This window comes from Laccaria bicolor, genomic scaffold (assembly GCF_000143565.1).
Source record: "Laccaria bicolor S238N-H82 LACBIscaffold_7 genomic scaffold, whole genome shotgun sequence".
NCBI classification, from domain to species: Eukaryota; Fungi; Basidiomycota; class Agaricomycetes; order Agaricales; family Hydnangiaceae; genus Laccaria; species Laccaria bicolor.
In genome coordinates, this window is record NW_001889878.1 from 1280940 (window position 1) to 1307573 (window position 26634).

Here is a 26634-nt window from a genome sequence, read left to right on the forward strand (position 1 = left end):
AACACATCAACGATGCACACCAATGACCACGCGCGAACGGGGATGAGGGCCCAGCACCACCATTCCCTCCCCCTCTATCAGTCAATGCCCACCATCCCCTCCCCCCTCCATTACTCACCACTCCCTCCCCTCACCATTACTCACCACTCCCTCCCCCCACCCTTACTCCCCTCCCTTGCTGCTCACCACTCCCTCCCCTCTCCCTTGCTCCCTCCTCCTCCCTTGCTGCTCCCCACTCCCTCCTGCTCCCTTGCTGCTCACCATTCCCTCCCCACTCCCTCCTCCTCCCTTACTCCCTCCTCCCTTGCTGCTCACCACTCCCCACTCCCTCCTCCTCCCTTGCTGCTTACCATTCCCTCCCCCCTCCCTTTCTGTTCCTCCCCCCTCACTTTTTGTCCCTTCCCCCTCACTTTTTGTCCCTCCCCCCTCCCTTTCTGATCACCACCACCCCCCCCCACTCCCTCCCCCTTCTCTGTAACATAGAATGTAGTAAAATAAATTTATGTAGTTATAAAATATACTTTGTTTTTGAAACCTCAATGTCTTAAGGAATTTAGCATAAGGTCTGACCAGGGCCTGACTTGTTTAGATTTACTTATAAGAATTGCAGACTGGACACTGAAAGTCTGTTGGAAGTTGTGCCTTTTTTGCTTAGAAGTCCATTGGAAGTCCAGTGGAAGTCCAGCAGACTGAGAACTTAGCAATTATGACTGGTTTCTGCCTCTGTCCATTGGAAATCCAACGGAAGTCCAGCGGACATCCGACGGACACAGAATTCCAGCCAGTCCAACCATTTCTTGCTTCTAAATGGCTTGAGCAGACTTTCATTGGACTTTGCCTGGACTAGCAGCAGAATCCAGTCATGTCCAATGGAATCCAACGGTCTTCCGTAGTGTTCACAAGTTCAGTTCAGTCCGGTTTTTTGCCCCCAAAACGCGCAACCGTGGACCGCAACCGGTCTAGGACCGACCCAGATATTGAGGGAACCGAACGGAACCACCTAGGACCGGTCTTTTGCGGTCTATGGAGCCGGTTCAGACCGATCCAGACCGGTTTTTTTGCGTATAATTTATTATATCAATATAAACCATTTATATCTCGACTATTATTACTCTGAAAAATAAACGGCTTATATAAAATAGTAAAGCATGTAAATATCCGTCATTCTACCAATTTGTAAAAGATTTAATGAAGATTTGACATAGCTATGACTGAAACCGAATTACATCTTGCAGAGACTCAGGTAAAATATGGATTTGGTTATATCTTTCTCAATTCTTAACCGTTTTGGATGAAACAAAAATCCAATAAAAGGTAATAAACGTGGTTACAAGGGTATGTAACGCACGTGACCGTTTAACCGGTTGCAACCGATCAAAACCGGTCTTTGAACGGTTTTAAAAGATTTTCGAAATGAGGCAACCGGCAACCGGACCAACCCCAAATTGGGGCAACTGCAACCGAAAAAAAGACCGGACCATGGTCCAGTTCAGTTCAGTCCACCGGTTTTTTGCGGTCCTATGGACTGAACCTTTAAACACTAGTCTTCCGACGGACTGTCCGCTGAGTCCATCGGAAATGGCAGGGTCTGTTGAAAGTCCATAGGATTCCATTGGACAAACAGTGGGAGTGTAAAGTACTGGGCTTCTCTGAAAGTAACAGCTGGTGACTATATAGAACAGACATCTGTCAGGATAATATTGATGTCTTGTGCTAGATCATATTGATTGTGCTCATACTCAGCATTAAAAGTGCCACTGTAAGCAAATAAGCTCCTATTTGGGTGGTTAGGTATAGATTAGCCCCCACAGTCCCTATGGGTTGAAGTTCCATGAAAAGAACTAGCTAGCTACCTTTGAAGTTGATAGTGATTCTGTATGATATTGACATCTTCAGCTCAATTATGATTTATAGTAATGAGATTTGTGGCCAAGATCGGCTCTATAGGAAAGAGTAAGTTTTACTCTTGTGGTTCCATGCCTCATAGAAATTATAAGTTTGAAGTCACAATCAGCCATTTTGACAATATCAACATCTTCAAACTATAAGTTAGGTCAATCTAGGGTACATAAAATATAACAACAGTGAAGTAACTAGCTGCCACTGTAAGGATGGATTTTCTGCAGTCCAAGTTTGAGCATACAGCACCATTGGATGCTAAATCTGTTTTAACATATCCCAGCTGACCTCTGTATACAGGCTTTTCACTGGGGATGAGCTTCCAAATATCTCCAACTCAACTTTAATTAGGCTGAACTGTATCAGGCTTACATCAACAAATAATTGGAGCATATCTCATTTGTGTTTTTGTTTTCTGAGTATTTCTTTTTAGAAACTAAAGGGTTTCTTTATTTGGATGTTCCTTCAAATGTGAACAATTGTAATGAGCATGAATGCAAAAAATGAAACAAACTAGTGTTCACAAGTCCAGTCTACAGGACTAAAAATATACATAGAACTGAACTGGACTGAACAACAGATTGGTCTTTTTTCAGTTGCAGTTGCCCACATTTGAGGTCAGTCCTCGACAGTGAGAGTGGATGTCGTGAGAGTGGATGTCAGGAAATGACAAGATATAAAATCAATAGTATTCATACCCGAAATAGAGGGATGACCAGATCAGTGAGAGTGGATGTCAGGAAATGACATCCACTCTCACTTGACATTCACTATTTGTTCATAACATCCACTCTTTCATTCCAACATCCACTGAAACCCATTTGAGCTCTCTTCCCCTTTTGGACTGTCCCGTCGTTGCCTATCCTGATGCCCACCTCCATTTGTTTCTGTGTGCAGTTTTGTGTTTCCCACCAACTTGAATTTCCCACCTTTGGGGAACATTACATAATTGAGACTTGAGGTTGCTTTAGGACCTGCTTCAATTAAATAACATAAACCGTATTGTAGTTCGCCTCACCATGACATTATCAATAAAATTACAAAGCGAGTGAGTCATATGTAGGAGGTATAAGAAATGATGGATCTAGAGACACATCAAGGGTAAAGTTTTTGATGTGAGTGGAAAAAGCTCATGTAGGGGAGCTATTTGGAGCTGGTAGGTGATATCCAGAATATGGGGATGATGGGGTATTCTTCTGGGTCATCCCAAAGTAAGTAGGAGACCACAAGCATCACATTGGGGTTGATTCAAATGTGAAGGGATTGGTTGGGCAGTGCAATACCAAAGAGTGAGTGGGGAAAACATCAAGGTCATTGAAACCCTCATGATGATTGCCTTTGAAGTCTTCACTATCTGAGAATTCTGGTACCTGCACAAATTGTGATGGGCCACCAATAGGAGGTTGAGGGGTTGCAACAGCTGAATCTACAGCAACCTTCATGCCTGGTTTGGCTTTCATTCATTTTACGCCACTTGTCAAGTGGAGCTGTTTCTTTCTCATGCGAAGTTCTTTTGCCCATGCGGCTGCCTCATTTATTTGGTTAGTAATCTCATTGAGTTCGTTGATGGCATCATTTCTAGCTTCTAGCTTTCGTGCGCAAGCATCTCTGCACTTTCGATTTTTGTGGTCATGCTCAGGCTGGGTGTTATGATGGTTTAACAAAATGCAGTCCTTCTCCATCTGCTCTTGCTTAGCCTCAATGTCGAGGTCAAGCTCATAGGCTCTAAAAATGTGTTAAATGGTTTCACTATTCTGGAGTATGATTGCCATACTTTTGAATAGCTTCCAATATCTTCAAATTTGTTCCTGTATGTTTATTTGTATGGGATGGGCACTCTCATTGAGATTGGTGTTGGCTGGCATAAGATACCAATCCTCCTCAGATATCTTACTCATGAACCAATTACAGCGCTTCCAGAAAGTAATGAGAATCATGTTTTTTTTTCTCGTGCTTTCCCGATTGGGAATTCTCCTAAGCTTCATCAGAGATATGGGGAAAATCATGTTATTGTGCACAGAAAAATTTGTATTATGCATCCAAAGGCCCTTCCTTCCTTTGTGTCTGATAGAATTGTTGTGCAAAGGTGAAGGTGCTGCAGGGCGAGATGCCAGCTGAGGGAGCAGGCTTTGCCAGGAATGGCTTAGCTAAGCTTCCTGCTATCCTGACCATTCATTGGGCAGACATTATCACACCAACTCACAGTGTAAAGCACAAAAAATATGTCTTTTGAGCATTATAAATCCATTTGGCATGTTCTCTTTGCAGAAATTATCTTATCTGAGCATCCGAATGGTGTTGGGGCACTTGTCATTTCCCAAGCCAAATAGGGTAAGCTGTGGGGAAAAAACATGATTCTCATTACTTTCTGGAAGCGCTGTAACAAATGGGATAAACCAAGGACTTTGTTTCTTGTCCACCATACAATCTGAATAAATAAGAAATTAGGTTTGGTCTCGTGAGGAATCAAGATGGGAAGAAATACCTCAAACTTTTTTGTGCTTGGAATTTTTGCACCACTTGATGAAATCATTGACTTCTTTATGTGTCTCAAGGAAGGGAAACCCACAAATCTGATCCATAACTTCTTTGGGACAGGATTTTGCAAGATCCTCAAATTTTCTGTTATGAAATCTAATCAGCAAGGACTCAAGCAATGGACAGGTAACTGTACTGAACAAGGTGAACCCAACATGTCCAAATAATGTGTTGGACAATTATTTGAGGATCCTGCTTCACAATGAGACTTTTTTCATGTTTCAAAATTTGGTTGAGAAGATCATCCCTGCATGCATCCACTTGTGGCTTACAACCATCAACAAGGATTGCCTGAAGTCCAGTCCCATCAATAAATCTGAAATGAACAAACTTTCCAGTCACTTTTTCAATGGTATCCCATAGTCCAGACCACATTTTCAGAAATGCAGCCCAAGTCTCATGAGTGCAATAAATATGTGCCACAGTGACTCCTAGGGCAAAAACTCGAATGTGAAGACCTAGTATGACCTGTCATAAACAAAATGAACGTACTCATGTTTAGCTGCTTATCCCAGACGATAACTTCCCATTCTTTCCACTTCCCATACACTCATTTATATGTGATATTGTGTAGAGTAGAATCAGTTGTGAGAGAGGGAAGCATGGTGATAATCATGTCAACGCCATCCTGTGATTGCACTTCATGAATGTATCTCTTCTCTGGAAGAAGCTTGTGATTTTTTCTGTGCAGGTATAAAACCCCTAAAAATCGCAAAAATGAGATACAAGTCAGGTGGATATCAAAATAAAGAATTCACCCTCTAATTCATTCCCATGAGGATTATTCTCATTCCTGACCTTGCGTACCAGCTTACGGTGTAGTCTTGATATTGCTAGTGCAGGGTCTGTTAATGCAGGAATGTCACCATTGAAAATTCTTCTTGTTGAAGGGGCTAGATGTTGGAAAGATTTATGCATTAAACATTTGTATTAAAACATCCAAGGAACCATATCCATACCCTTATCAAGGTTCAGAACAGTTAGTCCAATTGGTCCTGCCTTTCTGGCAGCCTCCTTATATTTATCCTTCCCATCACATGAAAGTTTGGTTGCGACAAGCATAGGATGGTTGTGCACTCCCCACAAAATAACAATAGTGCGATGATCAGATTAATCAACTGGTGAGTATATCTGAATTAATGTTGGACAGTTACACTGCATGAGACGCCCTTGCACAACTTTTCCATCCTTGACGTGAGAATACTCTGTGAGCATGTGATTCAGGAATGGTCTGAGAAAACAAGAAGAAAGAAGCTCACTGCATTTCCCATCCCCCTTCAAACCCAAACGAGCAGAAATAACATGAGTGCATGCTTTTGTGTTGATGAGAGTCTTCAATGAGTTGTCCCCAGACATTAATAATTCCTTTACATGACCTTTATTCACTTCTTTGGGGATGGATACGAAGCAATGGGATTTTCTGTCACCATTCATGTATCTCGAGCAGCCAACAAATGATTTTTTCCCATCCCAGTTGACCTAAAATACATTGTCATTAAACGTTAAAATTTAAAATGTGACTAGGAACTTACTTTATTCATTTTACAATAAATGGTGACTCCTGTGCATGGTGTTCCACCTTCATCAACAGCGGGACATGCAATCCCTTCAGCTTCTTTGACAAAGCTGAAACAATATATAATTTGAGAACCTCAAAAGTGGATAAACAAAAAACTCATGCAACTGCTCGCAACTTGACAATAGATGTTTCATCCACATTTATATCTCGCTCTGCATTAAAAAGTTCTCAGTGCTCATCTTCATCAGGCTCATAGTGCTCACAGAATTCTAAAAGGCCAGGATCAATCTCACTACAGTGGTAGACCCCCTGACAACAATGCTCTGCATATTGACAGGGCTGGTTATCAAGCAGGATGACCTTTGGTGTCTTTGCCGGTTTGATAGACCCACAGCTCCCACCGCCCCACGAACCCTGGTCCTAAATTAGTTTAAAGCCCTTGAAATAAATGTTCTGAAAAGCACCTCACTCTTGAGAATGGCTGCCATAGATAGAGCCTTGCCTGATTCATCTTCCCATACACGAGTATCATCACTGAGGTCAAGGAGATATGCAATGTCGTCTTCGGGCCTCGGAACAGTCCAAATTTTTGGAAGTTCCGTGATTGTAATGAGGTTCTTCACTTTGAGTTGTGGTGTAATTTTGATATATTCATTCTCCTCCTCGGAGGAAGAACCTTTTCAAATCTTGCATTTCTTCTGCAATGGAGCTGTTTTACGATGATGCCGTGGTGGTGCAACAGTAGAAGGCTTGTCAAAAACTTCACAGTTGGAGCCTTTGGAATTGGTGGGAGATGATTTTCAAGGCCTTTTCTTTCCAATGGAGGAGGCTTTGCGATGTCGCTGAGGAGCAAGGGTAGCCCGGGAAGGCGCGCCAACAAGCTCAACAACATCAGAGCCATCAGAATTGGTAAGACTGATTATATCTGGCTCGCATTTAATGATCGGAGTCAGGGCGATTGGCTCGCATTTAATGTGTTGAGAAGATGTGGGAGTCGATTGAGGTTTTGGCTGTGACTGAAGATGGTGGCTCATCCAGCCCATGAAAGCGTGCATATCAATCCAGTCTGGGGCATTTTCAATTTTGTGCCACCCAGATGCAACGACAGTTGGATGACAGGTGCTGGAAATATCTAGTAGAATACCATTTAAGCATTTCAGTAGTTCACATTGATCTTATAGACTCACCTTGCTGATGTACTCATTAATGAGATCAGCTCCCACTGATTCAAGGAGCTGCATAATTTGGAGAGGGTTGTCCATTGGCATGTAGTGAATGGGGGTGGAAGAGAAAACTAGTAGTATTGTCATAACAAGAGCTATATACCCTACAGCATTGAATTGTGGCCCACCAGTGGCCTGTGGCCAGATACATAGTTCTCTCAATTAGGGAATGGGGCGGGACAAGGCACAGCGTTGGGGAGCACTTGGATATCGCCGATAATGATGGAGTGGAAGTCTGAGATTGTGACTTCCACTCACACGAGTTCCACTCCTGCGACGACTTCCACTCCCATTTCTAACTTCCACTTCCACTACTTCTTACTATACTCCCTGAAATACAACTCCAGTTGTGAATAAGATTATCAAGGCTGTCTGTGGAATAAAATCCTAGCTGATCATGATTCACCACATCAGTGCTCATCTGTGGCCTGGAGGCTCCAGGGGATCACCTTGCCGGAGCATGCATCACTGATGATAACCAGCTTTCGATGAATCTCGCTCACTGATCTCACGTTTTCCCCAAGCGAGGAGGTGGTATGGAAAGGCAAGCTGTCTGTCCTTATTTATGCACCCATTTGTGTTGCATATGGTGCACGTGCTTGACATCTCCTGAGCAGTAGTGATGAGCACGGGTAACCCGCGGGTGTTTTCACACCTACCTTTACCCTTACCCGATGCAAACCCGTACCCTTTCCATGGGTAAGGGTATTTCAGGGGTGGGGGTAGGGGTTTGTACAGGGTTTGGGGGGTCAAACCCACAACGGGTGGACGTTAGGGTCAAGTATAATGTACACTACGTAGTCTAATCAATCAGTACATAAGTCAAGGTGACGCCCCCCTCTTCTTGTTGTGTCATCAGATGTCATTGTGTCAGTCGTTCGACCGTCCACTGTCATTGTCGTGGCATTGTTGTTGTCATGGTGTGGTGTCGTCGTTGACATGCCAGGTCGTCGCCGTCACCTGTCATCCATTCGGCTGGTGATGTGGCATCACCTCGTTGTTGTTGTTGTTGGCATGTGTAGTGGTGGTTCGGGGCGTCGAACCACGGTTGGGGAAGGTGGTGGTGGTTAGTTGCGGTGGTTAAAGTGTGGTTCGGTCATTGTCAGTTGTCACGTCACTGACGTGGCACCTGTTTGTTGTGTGAAGAAAGGAAAGGGTGTGGGGGAGGGATCACATTGCGCACCTGAACTAATGTGGGCAGTGACGACGATTGCGTTGTCACCGTCTGGATGACGTGGCACGTCTGTTGACGTGCCAGGTCGCTGTCAGCTGTTGGGCTGCTGACGTGGCGTTGCCACGTTGTCGTTATTGTCGACGTGTGCGATGGTGGTTCAGAACGTCGAACGGTGGTGGTTGCGGAAGGTGGGGTTGTTGGTCGCGGTTGTGGGAGGTCGTCGATGTGGATAGTGGTTGTTGAGAAAGAAAAGTGTTTGTTTGTTGTTGATGTATGTAACGTTCCTGGCAAACACCACTCATGCAGCTATTACATAATCTGTTGACCACCCTTGACTTACCCTCACAAAAACCCCCAACCCTTGTCAAGGGTTGGGGTTTTTTGAGGGTCAGAAAATCCTAACCTCTACCCTTACCCTCCTTACCCTTACCCTTGTACCCCTAAGGGTTTGCAAACCCTTGCACATCACTACTGAGCAGCTCCCCAACCTCAACTCCTCCCTGGATGCATCACATGACTTGTTGATATCTTATCTAACCATCAAAGTAACACTTACATGTCATTTTGACAAAGTTTCTACGCCTCAGTACTATATATGGTCAGGATATGCGTGGTATCAAGATATGTGGATTTCACTTTTCATGTCCTTCCCTTACTCCTGCTCTTTCAAGAAAATTCACTCATGTTGAAATAGTGTATTTAATACTGCTTGCAAAATTTTGACAGGATTCATGAAGTGTACGAAGTGTGAGAAGCCAAAGGGTGAGATTTTAGATAGGTGTATGACGCTTTGGCTGCCAGGAACGCATTCTGTGTGAGGCTTACTCCCAATTTTTTTCTGTAGACACTATCTAATACCAATATTAGCCACATCCTCAAAATTTCAGGAAGGCAGGACAAGTGGAAGTCGTCAAAATCGATTTTGAGAAAGAAATACGTGACAATTGCCCTGCTTGGGAGACTGTCACATTGTGCAAAATCCCTCAGTGACATTACTGTGACATGCCTTTGCATATCTTGTTCACTTGCCTCCTCACGACGGCAACACTCCGAGGCTACAACACATCTTCCAAAAATTCTCAAAATTTTGGGCAGCATGTTAAATTGAATTGGCTAGCGTATTGTAAAATTTTAAGGCTGAACAATATGATCTTGAAGCTACATCAACGAAAAAGTCAAATATCCGCATATCCTGACCAGATATAGTAATGATGAATCTTGTGTATAGATGAATGGAGTGAGTTAGGGTAAGATATGTAGGGTTATGCATAATTGATCGTAGTTTAGTTCCAGTGTTTGTTTTATTTGATCTTGTTTGACCTCGGCACTGTGCATGTGCTTAACAAAATATCACACAAGTACAAAGTCGGCGATGCTTGCTGGCTAGCTTGGATATATATAAAATCTATGCTCACGGCCGAGACACGAAGATGTGAACTCTACTCCTCCTTTCCGCTTCCGACTATTGCGGCACTTTTCACAGGTTTTGTTTGAGTTAACCCAGGGGGAAGGATTTAAATTGTGAACACTGCTTCTCGGAAGGTGTAGACATCTTTTTTTTTCCTTACTAGGTAACAGTATGAGCTGTGTGCAGTGTACACGCTGTGTTTTATGTAGTTCCAACTTCAAATTGCACTTACTATATACTTGGTAGTGGTACATGTGACCATTTCTTACACGTGTTACATCATGTGACGTGTCCGGGGCGGGGTTGAGGTTGGGGAGTAGGGTTGCGTGTAAAAGTGGGGGTATTTTTACAAAATGTAATTTACATATGTAATTTACGGTAACTTACTAATTTTTTACCAAACCAGATATAGGGCATGTAAAATATGTAAATAATTCCTGGTGCAAGTACGGAATTTCGCGGGTCCTGCACAGTTTTTAAACCTTGTTTTCACAGACCTCATCATTGGGACAGACCTACAATTTGATGCTCGTACCGAAAACGTAAATGGACAACCCTGACGCTTCCTCATGGTGACGACAGGATCACCAGTTCAATGACCTTCCTGTGCATGTCAAAGGCCACGTCCGTGAGCAATTGAAAATACCCACAATTCATGCGGAAATCCTTCTCCCTAGTCCCCGGATGTCTGTCCTTGATTTGGTCAACATGGAGCTGCCACCAATTTCCTCTGGCCAGGACGCCTATTCCACTATCCCCTCAGCATTTTCTTTTTTTAGCCCATTGCAGCCGATCAATGACATTGAAATTCTTAAACAGGTTATTGTCCCACCCAAAGGCCTTGTTGCCAAACTTCTTGACCAAACGAAGCAGTGCTGGCTTGATGGCGCAGATTCTCTCACCCTTCCTGGCGTTTCCCAAAACTTGCCCCTTTGGTGTCTCCACTTCTGGAGCGACCTCCACCTCATAGTTTACCCAGCCCGTGTTTCATGGGAGCGAGCGCTTCACTGGCTCCAGAGGGATGACCTGAATCTATTCCAGGACCAAGTCCGTGCCACCTGCGAGTCCCTGGCCACCGTGTCTTGGTCAGGCAACCTTCCAGCACTTTCCACAGACCGAACCCAGTTCACCAAGTCGACGCTTCTCAATTTTCTCTCCCGTGGATGGCTATCAGATGAGGAGGTTGATTTGATGATTTATCTCCTCGAGGCAGAGGTCAAATTGACTCTCCCCAGTCGTAACATTCATTTTGTAGATACTGTATTATCAAGAAAGATTCTTGAAGTCTATGATGCAGATCTGACAGGTGAGAAAATCTACAATCCAAAAGGAACCACCTTTTTGCACCGTTTTGGCGCAGGGCTATCCAAAAATAGCGAACTGGCTGGCATCTTCCACGTAAATGACAACCACTGGGTTGCAATTGCCGTTGACGTCTCCCTGCAAGATTTGTTATATGGGGATCCTGCCCAGCTGCCCATCAATTCTTGGATTGTTTCTGCATTACGATGGTTCCTTTCCAAGCACGTTGCATCGCTCCCACTCGACCAGCTTGACAATGGAGTTCTGCCATGCCCTGAGCAGAGCTTCAGCATTGATACATGGAGCTGCGGCATATACAGCTTCAATGGCTTGGCCCATCACTTCCTCAAACAATATCCGTTGGTCGAAAACACATCCTCTCCTGTTTTCGGGGATCTGGCTCGAATGACAACATTGAGGAAAATCGTCAAGCGGTGTAATGCAATCGTGAGTCTTTTGTTTTCTATCTATTCTTTGCCTCCATTCAATGGCCACCCCATTAGAATTTACCGACTGACCGCGCCCTCCCTTTGACGTTCCCACCCCCACCTGCAATGCGGCAACGGCCATTAGTCACTCCACCCCCCAATGCGAAGGTCCTTGATTTGTCGAAGGCACTGAAACGACTTTCCGTCTCACCCAAGAAGCCTCAGGCAAAGAAGCGCAAAGTCAAGGCAAAACCCATTATCGCTCCGATCTTCCAGATACCGAAAGCCCAAAAGGCTGACAACTTGAAGAGCAGTGAGGGCAAGAAACGAGTAAGAAATTTCCCTACATATTATGATTCACGCTAACCCTATTTTACTAGAAGCATGAAGATGTTGAGGCCGAAGAAACTGTAACCGAGGTGGAGGTAGAAGCAGATGATGTTGAAACAGATGAAGAGGTTAGGATCGTAGGCCGGCCCCGTCATAGTGTTTTGGACACGTTGACTGTTGAAGTGCGTACCCCGCGGGGCACTGCACACAAATATCGATGTGCCGGCGCTGGTTGTCCAAAGCGGTGGGCACCACGGACAACTTCACGTGTATTTGCGCATGCAAAGCGATGCTTGAAGTTGATGGAGGAGCAGCGTCACCTCGCGTCTTCAGCAAGCGCGAGCAAATCTCCTGGGGCATTGGTCGCTGCCGATAATGCGGGAACTGGAAAACTCACAGCTACATCTTCATTACAGTCTATTGCAAGCTCAGAATCGTCCTTCACCTCCTTACCCTATTCCCCCCTTCCCATAACGGCTTCGAATGCTCAGCTGCTACCACGGGCTGATGGTTTCTTTGGCCCACAGGGTCGGCAGAAGACTCATCGTGCTCTGGACCTTGCGATCGTCAAGCTCTTCTGCATTGCCCGCATTCCTCCCGCCGTCGCCGATCTCGATGTTTGGAAAGACATGCTTAGAGTATGTTTACCAAGCTATAACCCAGCATCACGCACCCGCCTTATGGACGATCATATCATGTCGGAGCAGGAACGTGTCCGTCAGCTTCAAATTGAACACCTAAAGACTCAACGGCACATCAGCATCTCGTTTGATGGTGGGGCATTGAGGAGTGGCGAGTCCCTCTACACTGTACACGCTACAACTGTTGCTCGAGATGTGATGCTCCTTGAAGGTCAGGATGGCACTCGCGAGTCACACACAGGTGCATGGATTGCAGCGCTCGTATTGCGAGTGAGTCGCTACACATTCTATATAACTCTGATGATTATCCTTCTCACCATGGGCTCGCTTAGAAAATAGCCGAGATTGGGAAGGAGCGCATTGGGTCAGTTTCGTCAGATAACACAGGGAATACTCGGGTCGCCCGAGAGATCCTCTGCACAACTCTTCGTCATGTCCTGAACCTCCCTGACCCTGAGCACCACCTCAACAACACTTGCAAAGACATTGCTTCAATAGAATACTTCAATTCGGTAGGGTAGAATATTATTGTTGATATTTGACGTGTTCTAACATGCTGTGACCAGACAATCAAGACCATTCGCAGAACTATCAAGTACTTCAAGCATTCCAATGCTGCCAAGGAATTACTGAGGGCATCGCGCGAGGAACTCAAACTTGGGCCTGGTCTTGAGAGTATCGGGAAGACCCGATTCGCCACGCTCGTCTGGTCAGCAGTCTCACTCCTGAGATGCCTCAGTGCCATTCGCCAACTGGCCACATCAGGAAGGATTGAGATCCCCGTAAGTCGTTTTCCACTTATCCCTGTTTGAAACGAGATAACTGACTCCCCCGCTAGAAGTACAATGATGTCTTCCTCGAAAACAGTGAACACCCAAGCCACCCTCCAATTTCAAATCCATCTCACGCAGTTCGTTGCAGTCGGCGAAGGTATTGCACGCGCCATTGAATGTCTTGAAGCGAGCTCGACCAACCCCGCTGATGTCTACCTCTACTGGCTTGCCGTCGTGGCGAAGATGAAACAAACGCTCGAGACTGCATGCCTGCCAGATGAGGTCTGTGGTCAGATTCGGGGGATAATGGTGTCCAGATGGCGTGAGTTCTTCGTCTATGGGCCCTCAAATGTCCATCTCTCTGCCTTCTATCTCAACCCAAGTATGTAATCATCTATTTCAAGTAAAACTACATTGTGATGTATCCCTACAGACTACGTGCGGTCGTCCATCCTAAAGAACCCCAACCCTCTCACATTCAACATCACCCTCCCTGCCAAAGTGCCGCCCAAGGTGCCACCTGGCATCCGCAACCCAAAAACCTTCTTGGAGGTTGGCCGATACCTCCATACGTTGCTCATCGCTGAGATGAGCCACGGCTGCGATCCCTTTTTAGCCGAATGGAAGGAGAAGCCGAGAGCGTTTGGGAAGGCTTACCAGGCACAGTTCATTGCCTATGCGCAAGGGGCGTATCCGTTTACTACCCCACTCACAGCTGGCCAGACTCCGCTTCAGTGGTGGATGGCGTTCGAAGGGACCGAGCATGGAGGGATCCTGGCGGTGTGTCCCTGTCAGTAAGTATTCGCGCCCGCACATAGCTCATCCACACCTCATAGGCCATCGCCATAAAGCTCTTCGGGGCTCTTCCGCACTCAATGGCTGACGAACGCACGATGTCCGCTGTCACCATGATCAACACGGCACAGCGGAATCGCCAGAAGGTCGGCGTGGTGAAGGCACTGACTCAGGTCAGAGCCTTCTATTATGTCCAAAAGAAACCAAAGGTGCGCACCTTTTCTTTGACACTGAGCTCCCTCATTCCTGCCATCCATAGCTCCGGAAAAGCGCCCACCCCAACCCAACTATCAAGTTCTTCAACATTGAGCGGATGCTTCGTCCCATCGATAACGACGAGGGCCGAGAGGAGGCAGGAGGAGCGGTGAACTACGATGAGTCGGAGGATGAGGATGACGTTGATTTGAAACCGAAAGGTTCCGCCCTGCCTTCGTCGAGTGCCGTGCTGCCTGTTGATGAGGACGACGAGGTTGATTTATGCTCGGATGAGCTCGCTGAGATCCTTGCAGACGGCCCCGTTCGACAGGTGAAGAAGTCCAAGGTCCCCGAGAGGGCAGCCGTCGCAAAGGACGAAGTGGATGGTGAAGATGGCGGTGTCTTCGAGCTAAACGATTGGGTGTAGGATCCTACATGTGACCTGGTGAAACATTTGTAATTTACACCGTAATTTACCTTATTTACACTTCCCAAAAATCGCCCTAGTAATTTACATCATTTTATACCTAGGCGGAGTTTTATACGCAACGCTATTGGGGAGCTCTCCTGAGCTTTCGCCGACGTTCGCTCAGTGATTCTGCTCAGCCTACATCTCACGAAGAAGGTGACATACGACAGGCCTATCGAAAAAACCCCTTCTACACATGATACAATTACTGCATTACTGGATGAGGTTCTCGAGAAGGAATCCTCGAGCATAGAAGATCTGTTTCTCCTTGGTTTCTCCAGAGGGTTGACTATTCTTGGCAACTGGAACCTCTTCGGCACTTCGCACTCGTTGGGACTCTTGGGTTGTCGAAACTATGATATTCGTTCACTCTCCAACCCATAATCCCTGATGTGGACTTTCGTTACCAGCAGACGCTTCGTCACGTTTGGATGTGTTGGTAGCCTCAGGCTGTAACTTCCTTCCCCTTCTATCCCAAAGTCATTCTCATCGGCCAGGGGTGCGGGGAGACCTTACGCCGTCTCCACTGCGCTCCTTCAGCGGACTTCTTTAAACGAACAGGAACCATTTATACCCCCAAAGACTGCCCCGGCATCGAACCAGATTCCATAAACCAATACCCCCAGTCAATTCACTGCTCTCCATACCCGTTGCTCGCCTCCCCAACCTCCCTCGCTTGATCTCGATCACAAAGGAATCATAATATAGCTACCAAAGGGACCTCATCAAAATGGGACATGAAATCACAAGTCTACGGTATTGGGACCCTCCTGACAACAAACCGGCATATATACGCGACCGAACGGATAAATTCGAGGCTATGTGATCCCCCGACCCCCCAAGCTGTGATATGAAGGATCTACACGATGCTTTGCAAGACATGCTAGAGTTTCAGCGTTGTTCTCCTGCTCAGGATTTGGCCGATACAAAGTTGTCGTTTGTCAAGTCTCTCAAGATGGGAATCAGACTAAGTTCAAATTCTCGAGCTATTCCTCGTTCGCTCCGTCTGTTCCTGGTTGAAGTATAGCGACTCCGAGTCAGAACCTTCTCAAGTTTCGGCCAACTCTCCTAGTCAGTTTCGTTTGTCCCAGGACATCTTGATTCTTGGCATGGGCGAATAATGTCGTTGGTGGTAATGACGAGGAGTTGCGCCCAGATAAGAGGGATGTCTTCATGATTAAAAGATTGATACCGCTCGTATACCATGAAAGCATGTTCCCAGAAAAGGTTTCAAATTGATTTTATGATTTTCAGAAGTTCTTGGTGTGGTTCATATCATTCAATCAGCCCAGCGATACATTTGACTATATGTTCTATCCACCCAGTCCATTTCTTGAGGATAATCCACCATGACTCCTGATATGTGCAAGAAATCCGTTGCTTATCAGGTTGCGGGCTACATGGAAGTGGAGATCGTATCGGTCCCTTTCCACTTCAACGGAGCGCCGTGCGGACTGGAAGTCCTTCGTTCCTCGTACGATGGAGGCGGCGCATCATTATCTGTAATGTCGAGCTTCCGGTATAGGGCAACCACAACAAGAAATCCTAATCATCAGGGTCATGCACGACAATGTCCATCACCGCCCTTGAGACAAACCATTCGTTAGCAGCGTGATATATAACTTCAATGCCGAAGACTCACCTCAAGTTCATTGAAAACCCAGTCTCTACGTCTGTCAGGGTTAGCGTATCAATCGAGTGTACACCAGGTGACACGGCCAAGAAGTCCATCCTCACACTCTGGCATGACGAGGGCCGAAGTGGGCTGCAACATCCATAAAAAATCAGGATTTCTCTGAATTATCTCCCAAAACCACTTACCCAATCCGCACCCGACTATCCATAGCCAAAACCCCAGGATACCCCATCTTCCTCGCCAATCCACCGCCCATCACACTCCTCCTCTTCTCTTCCTCCTTCCTCCCCTTCCCCCGTCTTCTCTCCCCAGGACACGTCACCTCCAACCTCCTCGGCCACCCACTCTGGTTAAACACGAAAATATCCAACGTGAACACATCCAAAGGGTATATCTTCCCCGGCCCCAACACAGAACCAACAACGCTACTCCTCTTTCCATTCCCATTCCCATCACCTGCAACTTCCAACGGTAGCAAACCGACAGAAACAACGATATTCTCCCCACCCGCTGCAGCGCTCTGCAGTTTATTCAACATCCTCTGTTCGCCAAATGCACTGGGGACGTATGGGCCAGGTGTACGCGGTATCTCACCCGCTGCTGCGCCCCTCTCCCTGCGGATCTCGACGCTTGGACCGACGTTGGCTTGTGTCTGTGAGGCGATGGGGCCAAGGGACATGGGGGAGGGGGGTATGGTGGATTTAGGCGGGAAGGCGGGGTATGCTGGTGTTTGAGGTGTGGTTTGGGTGTCGAATGGGGGTCCTAGGTGCTCTTCTGCTTCCGTTCCTGCGGATGAAGGTGGGACCCCGGGTGTATGTGGTGGTGGAGGCGGTGGAGGGGCGCTGTAAGTGGTCGGGAATCTGTGGCCGCTACCGGAGATGGGTACGGAGGAGGTAGAGAATCTCCCAGAGTTCAGAGGGGATACGGTGAATCCTGGGTGGAGGAACATGGCTGATCGGTTTGGTGTTAGGCCTTTGATTGATCTTCCAGCGTAGTAGCCACCGGGAGTTAAGGTGGACCGCCTGCTAGAGGCTTGAGGTGTTGATCCAGCTGTGTATGTTGGAGTGCCGGAGCCAGTGTAATGCGTGCGGGAGGAGGAGGCGGAGTTGGTTGCGAATATGGGAAAGGGGGATGCTGGTTCAGGAAGGATGCTGGGGTGCCCTCCTGCGGGGTCTGAGACGTCCATGGCGTCCAGGGCTTGGGCTTGGTGTGCTGCGAGGTCGAGGACGCAGTTCCATCGTGAGGAGAATGTGTTGGTAGGGTATAGTAAGGGGGATGTCTCCGTGGATGGACGAGGTGGGATGTAAGGTTTTCCAAAAATATTGATGGTGACTGCACGTTGGAGATCAGACTGAGGAGGTCCACCTACACCAGCTGCTCTTGCGAACGAAAACGCATCCATCTCCTCCGGAGATCGCAAGAACGAAACGGCATAGAGCAAGTTATACTGTGCCAGAGGTCCAATCCGCAGAGGGAACGTTTTCTTCGCCGCGTCCGAACTAAAGCCACCATCTCCCCAGCCAATAAGCGTCGCCTTCGCACCTTCCCCGCCAATCTTCACATCCACCTTCTCAACCACGAAACCAGCGCCAATACCTGACTCGCCAGAGTTCTCAATCTCCACGCAAAGTACCACCGTCCGCTCGGCACTCCCTGCTTCTCTCCGCTCGCGCTCTTTTTCTGTATCGTCGAGTTCTGCGAGGGTTCCTTCCGTTTCTGGGAGGAGAACGTAAGGGACGAAGACTGTGCGCATGCGGACTCGAAATCCGGAGACTGTTTGGAGTGTGCGGCGGTAGGATTTTCGGAGTGTTGGGAGGGATTTGCGGACGGCTGTCATTGGTGAAGGGGAGGGTACTGGGGTGTCCATTAGGATGGGGGGAAGTGAGAAGAGTTTTTGGCGCGTGACTTGACCGAGGCGGATAGATGGGAGGTTTAGAGGTGGGTCTGCTCGTGCAAATGTCGGCCCTGTGAAGGCTCGTTAGGAGGTTTCTCAGGGTTTGAGAGTGAGATGGGTACCAGCTGCAAGACCTGCTAAAAGGTTCACTTCTTCGAGCCCATCAAACAATTTCTCCTCTGATTCTGGTAGTGCTTCTCCAGTGGGCGTGGTAGGAGATTCTGGGGGCTTGAGGCCAAGGGTAGCCAGATACTTTGCGAGAGGGTGCTTTTCGTTATTGATAATCCTCTTATCTCGAAGTGTTGCAGATACAGTCAAGCAAAGCAATGGATTTGAGAAGTTGAGACGGAGGAAAGCTGGGGTCATATGTATTAGAACGATCTAAATGCGCAAAAGAGAAGAAGATGCCTACAAACGGTTAACGAAAGCCGGTAAACGGCAACCCACACCTCTTCCTCTTCAGACCAAAGAAGGGAGAACGTCTCAGGAGAGTCGTCTGCTGTATTCGCGCCCCATATGTTGGCCAACAAGAGAGTCCCCTCGGAGGATACATACTTTCGATCTTGTTCCACGGTTGAAGGCATAGGATGTGGGGTGCTTGGCGGTAAAATGGATGGATGGTGTGCACTATAGCGGTGAGTTGGTTTGGGGGGACCAAGACTAGATGTCCGAGGTGGTGCAGAGAGTCGAGATGCTGGCGTCCGTGGCGTGTCGTTCGGACCAGGTTGTGGTACAGAGGATATATATGTGGCTTCCAACGAAACTTGTAAATGCGAAAGAAACTCCAACAACAATTCTGGAGGATCCGTTGGATCGGAGGGTACAGACAGCGCTGGTGGCTTGATACGAAGCATAAGGAGCGATAGCAGCTGTTCATCTGCGTATAAGGACTTGGTAAATAAGACGTTGGTGCAAAAAAAAACTGCTGACCAAAAAAAGCTTGCTTTCTCTCTATCTTGCTGTATTTCGCTCTGGAAAGCCATTCATCCGCCGTCGTTTCTGAAGGGAATTCTAGCGTTGTGTCGGGGACGAGGACGTTGAGCTCGGAAGTGGAGAAGAGCTGTTCTAGCGACATGTTGGGGGTCCTGGCTTCTTAAAAACTCGCTTTCGCGTCGAAATAAATGATACACAATAAACGCCCGAATTCCCCCCGATAATTGGGTTGTTGCTGAGTCGCCGTCGTCGTTGGTGACGGTGAGCAGCAAGTGTATTTATTTGCCTGGAGGATCTCGTCCAAACAACTGTAAGGGTCCTCGACTCTTCCGGTGTGCCATTTCAAAGGACACTCTTGAACCAGACTTGAACCAGCAGTTGCGTTCTCCCATTTTCAAGAACATCTATCGCTCTGGCGCTACGACACACGGTTGCCCTTGCAGGGTATATGTGAGATTAGACGCGCTGTGCACAATCAATTCTATCATCCGTGTACTTTCCGAGAAGTTGACCAGGGACGAATCTCGGAAAGGACACGGGTGATGCTATGCACGTACATCCTCTCGAAAGTGGGTATACGGCAACGTGCACAGGATAGTGATAACTTATAAAGATCTTTGTAGCAATCGTTGCTTTAGCGTCAACAATTGCGCCCTCCGTTGTCGTATGATGCCGAAACCTCCATCCAAACCGAAACGTTCTCCTCAAGTGAACCTTTATGATGACGAGGACGAAGGCAGCTCCACTAAGACGCGGGGTCCCTACACTGAGAAAGCATGTAACATCTGCCGTCAAAAGTACGCTCAAGACTGGTTCACCTGTACATTCCAAGAAAGCTGATCCTTATTGTAGGAAGATAAAGTGCGACGATCAGAGACCCGTATGCGGTAGTTGTCTAAAGTCAGGCCGGGATGCAGAGGTACGAAAAGCCACTGCAACCCTCACTTCCCCAGCTAAACATTGATTTATCTAATAACAGTGCTCCTGGTCAAGAGACCCCATAGTCCACAGACCTCGGACCGAGGCCCTCTTCGAATCAATGCAAAAGAATATTGAGGCACTACACCAGTACGCTAACCATCTTGAGTCGCTGCTCCGGAAATGCCGTCGAGAGCATGGGGGAAACATGGACACTTCTTACCTTCGCCTTCGACCCAAGGATGACTTGAACGCACTGTGGGTTGTTGAAGATGCGGCAAACTATATCCCAGAAGAAATTGGAGAGACTGGTGTTGATTCTGATCCGGAGAACGATCCTACAGTCAAGGAATTGTGCATACCCACCCGGAACCTGAACGTACGTTTCTCTCTTCATCAAAAGGTTATTGCATAGCTTGACACACAATACAGCTTGAAGAAGGAGGATTTCTTCTCGCGCACGGCAACACCGCCGTCTGGCGTTTTATGCAAGTTCCTCTCCCAGCTCAGGGACCGTCTCGTTTCCCAGCCATCGCCGAGAACCCTGACGCGACTTACGTACTGCTGGTAGACGGTGTGGATGACAGCCACTACAACCCCAACTTCGACTGGTCAAGACACCTCCCTTCCAACGTCCCCCTCGACAGGAGGTCCCATGACAAGTTCGTTTCATGTCTCTTCTACTAAGATGCTGCAATGCTGATGTAAGGTACACTCCCAGAGCCCTCGACCTCCTCTTCAAATTCTTCACATCCTGGTGTTTCCGAATCGTCCCAGCCCTCTTCCTTCGAGACATGTACAGAGCACTCATCGTTCCTCGCTCCCACACCCCACCCAAGACACCACATTACTCCCCCATGCTGCATAATGCTCTTGTGGCATTGGGGACGGCGTTCCTCGATGACCCAAACATCCGGGACTTCAAGTCCCGTCGGTGTTTTGCGGATGCTGCGAAGCGCTATATCGAGGTGGAGTGTCAAAAACCTCAGTTGAGCGTGGTGCACGCGTTGGACATCTTGGCTAGCTTTCATTCTTCGCAGGGAGACCAGACAGTTGGGTTTCTCTATTTTGGTCAGTCGCTTTCACACTCTTTGGAGACACCCATTTTTGACAGAGGTTGTGTTATAGGTATGAGTGCCCGGATGAGTCAAGCCCGTTCGTACTTTCCCTTCAAAGTCTGCCTCTCAACCTTTCTGAAATCTTTTCACCACAGTTGGTCTTGGTGTCGATTGCTCGGACTGGGTTAAACTCGGCCTCATCGACGAGACTGAGAGGCTTGACCGAAATTGGGCGCACTGGACCACATTCTCGCAGGTCAGTCGACCTTTCATCGCTCATTAATGGATCCTCTTACATCCTCTTAGGATGTGTGTTGGTCCCTGTACGTGGGACGTGACTTCTGCGTCATGTCCCCATTGATTTCACCTGTCCCTGTCCCGTTTGTGGACACGGATTTAGATCAGATGCCATGGTGTCATCCACCAGCTGGCATCGCCCCACAAGCTAATTATCTTTCAAAAACTTTCGCGGCGACATGCGAGTTGTTGATGATCGCACGTCGCATTATGGACGTTGTGTAAGAATCTGTTCGATGATGGTTTCAAGTTTCTGACATGATTGCTTTTGTCCGTCTAGCAATAATCTGAATCGGGCTCGTTCCCGCCCGTTGGTTCTTGATGAACTTATCACTGACATCGAGTAAGTTTCCGAATGCCAAGGTAGAAACGCCTTTCATCAACGATTATCTTTTCCAGCATCAAACTCAACACCTGGAAAAGCTCGCTTTCCCCAGAAGTTGACATCAGTATCGCTTCCCGCCCAACGGCCACACCTCACCGTTTGATGCTCCATTTAACTTACTGGTGGCTTTTCATCCTTCTCCATCGTCCCTTTTTCCACCGTAGAGCTAAGCTCATTCACTCCACTGACAAGGAGATTGACCACGTCAAGGTATGTTTACCAGTATTTGTGCTCCATTGAGCTAACCACTGACATCATTCTACTCAGCTCTGCAAACGCGCCGCGGAAAACATCATGGAGCTACTCGCGACTTGGCGTTCCCTCTACACATTGCGATATGCACCAATCACTCTCATACAGACCGTCTTTTCAGCTGGAACGGTATACCTCTTATGGGGTGTCCAAGCAACCTCCGGACCCCGAGTAGCGCACAAAGAGCTAAAGACCGCTCTGGATCAGCAAAAGCTCTGCCACCAGTACCTCGTCGAGATTGGGAAATCATGGCAGTGTGCTACGAACATTGCGGGGATCCTGAAGAACCTTATGCAAAAACAGCTAGAGCCCGTGCTGGAGCGTAGGCAGTTGGTTCCTAGATTGGCGGAAGATGAGGGGATCATACCACCGGCTATTAGGAGGTCGTCTTCTGCTAGTTCTCGTAAACGCACGACTGTGCCTCAACCACGGAAGGGTAAACAAAGGAAATCGTCAAAAGGAAGGGGACAAGCGCTGGACACTGTTCTCCCGCCTCTAGATGCTACATCCAACATCTCCATTCGTCCACGTAACTCGTTCTCCGCTCCCCAGATTCAAACTTCTACTTCCTCATCTTCCACCTCATCATTCTCCTCTCCTCCGATCCAAATATCAGCGCCTACATCTTCGACCTCTTCGTTCTTCCCTCCCCCCATCCAAGCTTCGACCTCTGCATCCTCCGCCACTTCATTCGGACATCTGGATGCATGGGGCTACCGAAATTCAGTGGGGGGTTCCGTAAGCTCAAGTCCAAATACCACTTTCTCCCCACCCTCCCCGTCGGTCTTTGGCAATTTCAGCCCGGAGATACCCCAACAAGGATATATCAACCACAACCCAGCCCCAGCGCCGGTCGTTGTAGAAGGCCCTCCTCCTGCTCTGAATATGGGCAACATGGGAGATGGACAGGGATACATGCACGAACACCGAGACCCGATCTACTCATTCACAGAGGTACCTTGGTTCCTAGCAAATCAAGCTGATTCTTCGTCGTCGTCATCGAGCTTTGATCTGGGCGGTGCTTTGTGGCCTAGCGTTGAACCGATGAATATTGGGGGAGATCAAGAATACCGTTATGAGGATGATGCGATGACGGATGAGGATCGTGCCGAGTTGAATTATTGGCTTCAGCAGCTGCAGTCGTAGTGGAACTCTGAGGTCGTGGAGGACATTGTTGGGTTTCTTCTGCACTTTTTGCTTTTGCTGTGCTTTTCCATCGTTTCTTGGACTCTTGTCAATTTGGACTCACTTTGCAGGTTGTTAGTGATACCTTTTAAGTTGTACCATATGTCCGATACCCGCCCATTGTATGTAAATGTGTAACACCATGTTAACAGTTGCTGAATACCAATTATTCGTCACAACTTGCACCTCAGCCTCTGAGAATAACGATAATCCTTGCAGTTACATAACGAATCTGTCGGTATCTAGTCGTGATAATGATATGCACATCCTCCGAGTCTGCGTATAAGTGTACTCATTCGCACTTCGAATTGAAAACACGTCAACGCACTGATTTTTTCCTGCAATAACTAGCATAGGCTAACCTACAATTCGAGTATTCGAGGAGACGCGACGCCCCGGTTGTGGTGGTCGCAAAATAGAAGCATCAGGTGATCTGTAAATACATGTGTCCAATTGAAGTTGAACTATGTCCCTGTATTCGATTCCCTCTACACATATCTCTTCCACCTCTTCCTCCCCCGCCTCGCTGTCCTCGCTGTCCTCCCCTTCCTCCCCGCCATGGCTGCACAACTCTCAGCTCGCCAACAAACAGATCTGTACGCGCAACCTATATCCAAGCGGCTTTGTTACTAACGTTGACGTTCATCATATGAACAGGCACAAATCGATGCTCGATTACTTCCACACCGCCGGATTCACAAAAACTTACGACCAGTTACGAGAGGAAGCCCCCGATTTGGTGTTTATACCCCCCCTCTGTCGCCTTACCACTTGATCGCTGATCTGACCCTTCCTCCGACAAGCTCGAGTTTAAACCCGACCCCACCTCGCCTTCTAGCGGGTTGTTGGTCAAGAAATGGACGAGCGTGATTAGGATGCAAAAAAAGGTGTGTTCCGACCTCGTTACTTTGCCTCCTTCGTGAATGAACGACGCCTCGATTCGTAGATTATGGATCTGGAATCACGCCTCGCCCAAGCCCTCGAAGAACTATCGCACGCCTCCACCTCTGATGGCTCGAAACGCGCAAATAAGGAATGGCTGCCTAACGAACCCGCCAAATACATTCTCATTGGGCACAGGGACAAAATCAACTCTATTAGTTTTCACCCTCTGTACTCCGTTATAGCGTCTGCTTCTGTAGACGCGACGGTGAAGATCTGGGACTGGGATTCGGGGGAACTGGAGAGGACATTGAAGAGCCATACGAAGGCGGTTTCGGACTGTCAGTTTGATTCGACGGGGAAAGTTTTGGGTGAGTGTTTTTGTGTAAAACTGCAGAGTGGTCATGTGGGCTAAGGGGGATTGGGTATAGCGACGTGTTCGGACGATCTGTTTATAAAGCTGTGGAACGTTCCTGATGACTACAAGAATTTCGCTACCCTTAGAGGGCACGAACATTCCATCTCAAGTGTTTCCTTCTTACCAGGGGACAATCAGGTCGTTTCGTCAAGTCGGGATCATACAGTCAGGATGTGGGATGTCCAAACAAGGTGTGTTATCCCCCACTGCCTTTTTTCCTAATTAACCTCCTCATCGAAGTCATTGTGTAAAAGTCATAAGACCACACGAAGAATGGATCCGGTCTGCCATTCCCAGTCCGGACGGTCGACTTCTCTTAACATGCTCAGACGACCACGTACGCGTTTTGTTCCCAGTCCATAAACGTTCTTCATTCCTTCCTTCTAGACGGCGCGAATCACAGACCTAGAGTCATCCGCACTAAAGGCGGAAATGCGAGGTCACGACAATCGTATTGAATGTGCCGTATTCGTACCTCCAGTATCTATTCCATCTGTGCGGGAACTGGTAGCTGTGGTAAATCCCTTCCTTTCTTCCTGTAGAGTTGCTGCTAAGTCGAGCATAAACATATCTAGCCTTCCACCGTTCAGTCCGCGAAAGTCGACTCCCTGGGGATCTCTTTCGTCATAACGGGGTCTCGTGACAAGACGATCAGGCTCTGGGACGCGTTGAGGGGTCAATGTTTATGGACTTTTGTCAGTTCTTCTTCCAGGATGCCTCTTATCTTTCCTAACACCTCGAACTCCAGGTCGGCCACGATGGTTGGGTTCAAGCAGTGACCTTCCATCCATGTGGAAAATACCTCCTTTCAGTAGCGGACGACCATACCCTGCGGATTTGGGATTTGAAGACTGGCCGATGCTTGCGAAAAGGTTTTTCTTCGCCCCCACTTCCCGTTGTTCTTAACTCAACGGGTTTCTTCTTTTCCCTCTACCTCTCGATAGTCGAAGCACACAGCCCCTTCGTACAATGCGTAGCATGGGGACCTGCACCCCTGACAGACGCGAAGAACGACGAGCCAGAGAGGATCGTCAATGTTTTGGCTACGGGTGGAACGGATAAGGTACCGTTGTTATCCCTCTACCTTTATCTGACGACGACTCTCAATGTTCTTGAATACAGTTGGTTAAGATCTGGAAACCCTGATTTCCGTCGTCCGTCTGCTTATTGGGGATGTGGGACGTTAGTGATCTTACTTCCCGAAAGCAACACTTGGCTCCCGGCTTGCTTGACTGACGGCCCACTACCGCCCGTCTTACAGTTCTCTTCTCATCATTCATTCATACCCGGCCTTGAATCACACACCCACACTTTCACTGTTACAGTCGCATCCGATTCGTTCTTTTTATCTCTCTCTCTCTCTCTTTCTTTCTTTATGTTTTTCTCTTTTTTTTTCATTTGTTACACTACGATCACCCACCCATAATTTATTCAAAACTCAGACTTTCAAGCTGGCCGATGTTCTGTCATCATCATCATTTATCGTTATTGTTTTCGAGACTAGTTGGGCTTGATTAGTGCCCACTACTTTATTGGGCACTTCCCAGCTGGTCTGGTACAAGCTCGAGCGTCCTGCTGGCCTAAAGGGAGGAAGGAAGATTCACCTGCGTTGCACATCTGCATTCCTACCAGTACCTCGGCCGGCGCGCCCCTGGGACTCGTTTGTCACCACCCCAGGTATGTGTTACTCGTCTTTAATATAATGGTTGTACTGTGGTGACTGATAAATTGTTGGTCTTCTAGGCCTGCGGGACGAGCAGGACCAATCAAATGAATGATTAAGTACATGCACTGGGGGCATTGGCCTATTTATTCTCGGAAGATATTGAGAATAAATCAGGAATAAAATGATAAATCACTCAGGGATAACATCAGTGAGGAAATGAAGAAGAAATTTCAAAATTTCTTCTTCAATACAGCCGTTTGCATAATTCCGTGAACACCGAAAATTCTTTTTTTGGGCGTGACGTGACTTACCTGCCCAAAAAAGACATTTTCCCGCGTTCTGATAACTGTGCCAACGGCTCAAAATGAAGTGAAGAGTTACATTCATGACACCTTCGCTACCTGAAGATCTGTCGC

At 47.6% G+C, this 26634-nt stretch overlaps 5 protein-coding genes across 5 annotated transcripts; 3 read left to right on the forward strand and 2 right to left on the reverse strand.

Annotated features, from left to right (window-relative positions):
• Positions 1-862: 862 nt before the first annotated feature.
• On the forward strand, positions 863-1204 carry LACBIDRAFT_317373 (uncharacterized protein; the record flags this gene model as incomplete). The annotated part of the gene is made up of 1 exon (XM_001878857.1): positions 863-1204. The coding sequence occupies one exon, from the start codon at positions 863-865 to the stop codon at positions 1115-1117; it is 255 nt and encodes an 84-aa protein (XP_001878892.1). The 3' UTR covers positions 1118-1204.
• A 3454-nt stretch (positions 1205-4658) lies between these two features.
• Positions 4659-6857, reverse strand: LACBIDRAFT_325471 (uncharacterized protein; the record flags this gene model as incomplete). Its single annotated transcript, XM_001879074.1, has 11 exons — positions 4659-4684; positions 4710-4895; positions 4930-4986; positions 5253-5330; positions 5592-5642; positions 5697-5916; positions 5970-6063; positions 6220-6225; positions 6370-6376; positions 6426-6573; positions 6675-6857. 11 exons carry the CDS (start codon positions 6855-6857, stop codon positions 4659-4661), a joined length of 1056 nt encoding a protein of 351 aa, XP_001879109.1.
• A 3588-nt stretch (positions 6858-10445) lies between these two features.
• LACBIDRAFT_317375 (uncharacterized protein) lies at positions 10446-14652 on the forward strand (the record flags this gene model as incomplete). Its single annotated transcript, XM_001878858.1, has 10 exons — positions 10446-11510; positions 11567-11821; positions 11872-12732; positions 12795-12974; positions 13029-13244; positions 13301-13328; positions 13384-13617; positions 13669-14015; positions 14072-14239; positions 14290-14652. 10 exons carry the CDS (start codon positions 10446-10448, stop codon positions 14650-14652), a joined length of 3717 nt encoding a protein of 1238 aa, XP_001878893.1.
• Positions 14653-15945: 1293 nt separating this feature from the next.
• On the reverse strand, positions 15946-19299 carry LACBIDRAFT_293661 (uncharacterized protein; the record flags this gene model as incomplete). Its single annotated transcript, XM_001879075.1, has 6 exons — positions 15946-16279; positions 16337-16459; positions 16516-18295; positions 18347-18580; positions 18637-19101; positions 19155-19299. 6 exons carry the CDS (start codon positions 19297-19299, stop codon positions 16240-16242), a joined length of 2787 nt encoding a protein of 928 aa, XP_001879110.1. The 3' UTR covers positions 15946-16239.
• A 984-nt stretch (positions 19300-20283) lies between these two features.
• On the forward strand, positions 20284-23213 carry LACBIDRAFT_325474 (uncharacterized protein; the record flags this gene model as incomplete). The annotated part of the gene is made up of 8 exons (XM_001878859.1): positions 20284-20454; positions 20508-20737; positions 20785-21203; positions 21289-21389; positions 21440-21651; positions 21711-21773; positions 21830-22025; positions 22083-23213. The coding sequence occupies 8 exons, from the start codon at positions 20284-20286 to the stop codon at positions 23211-23213; spliced, it is 2523 nt and encodes an 840-aa protein (XP_001878894.1).
• Positions 23214-26634: the final 3421 nt, after the last annotated feature.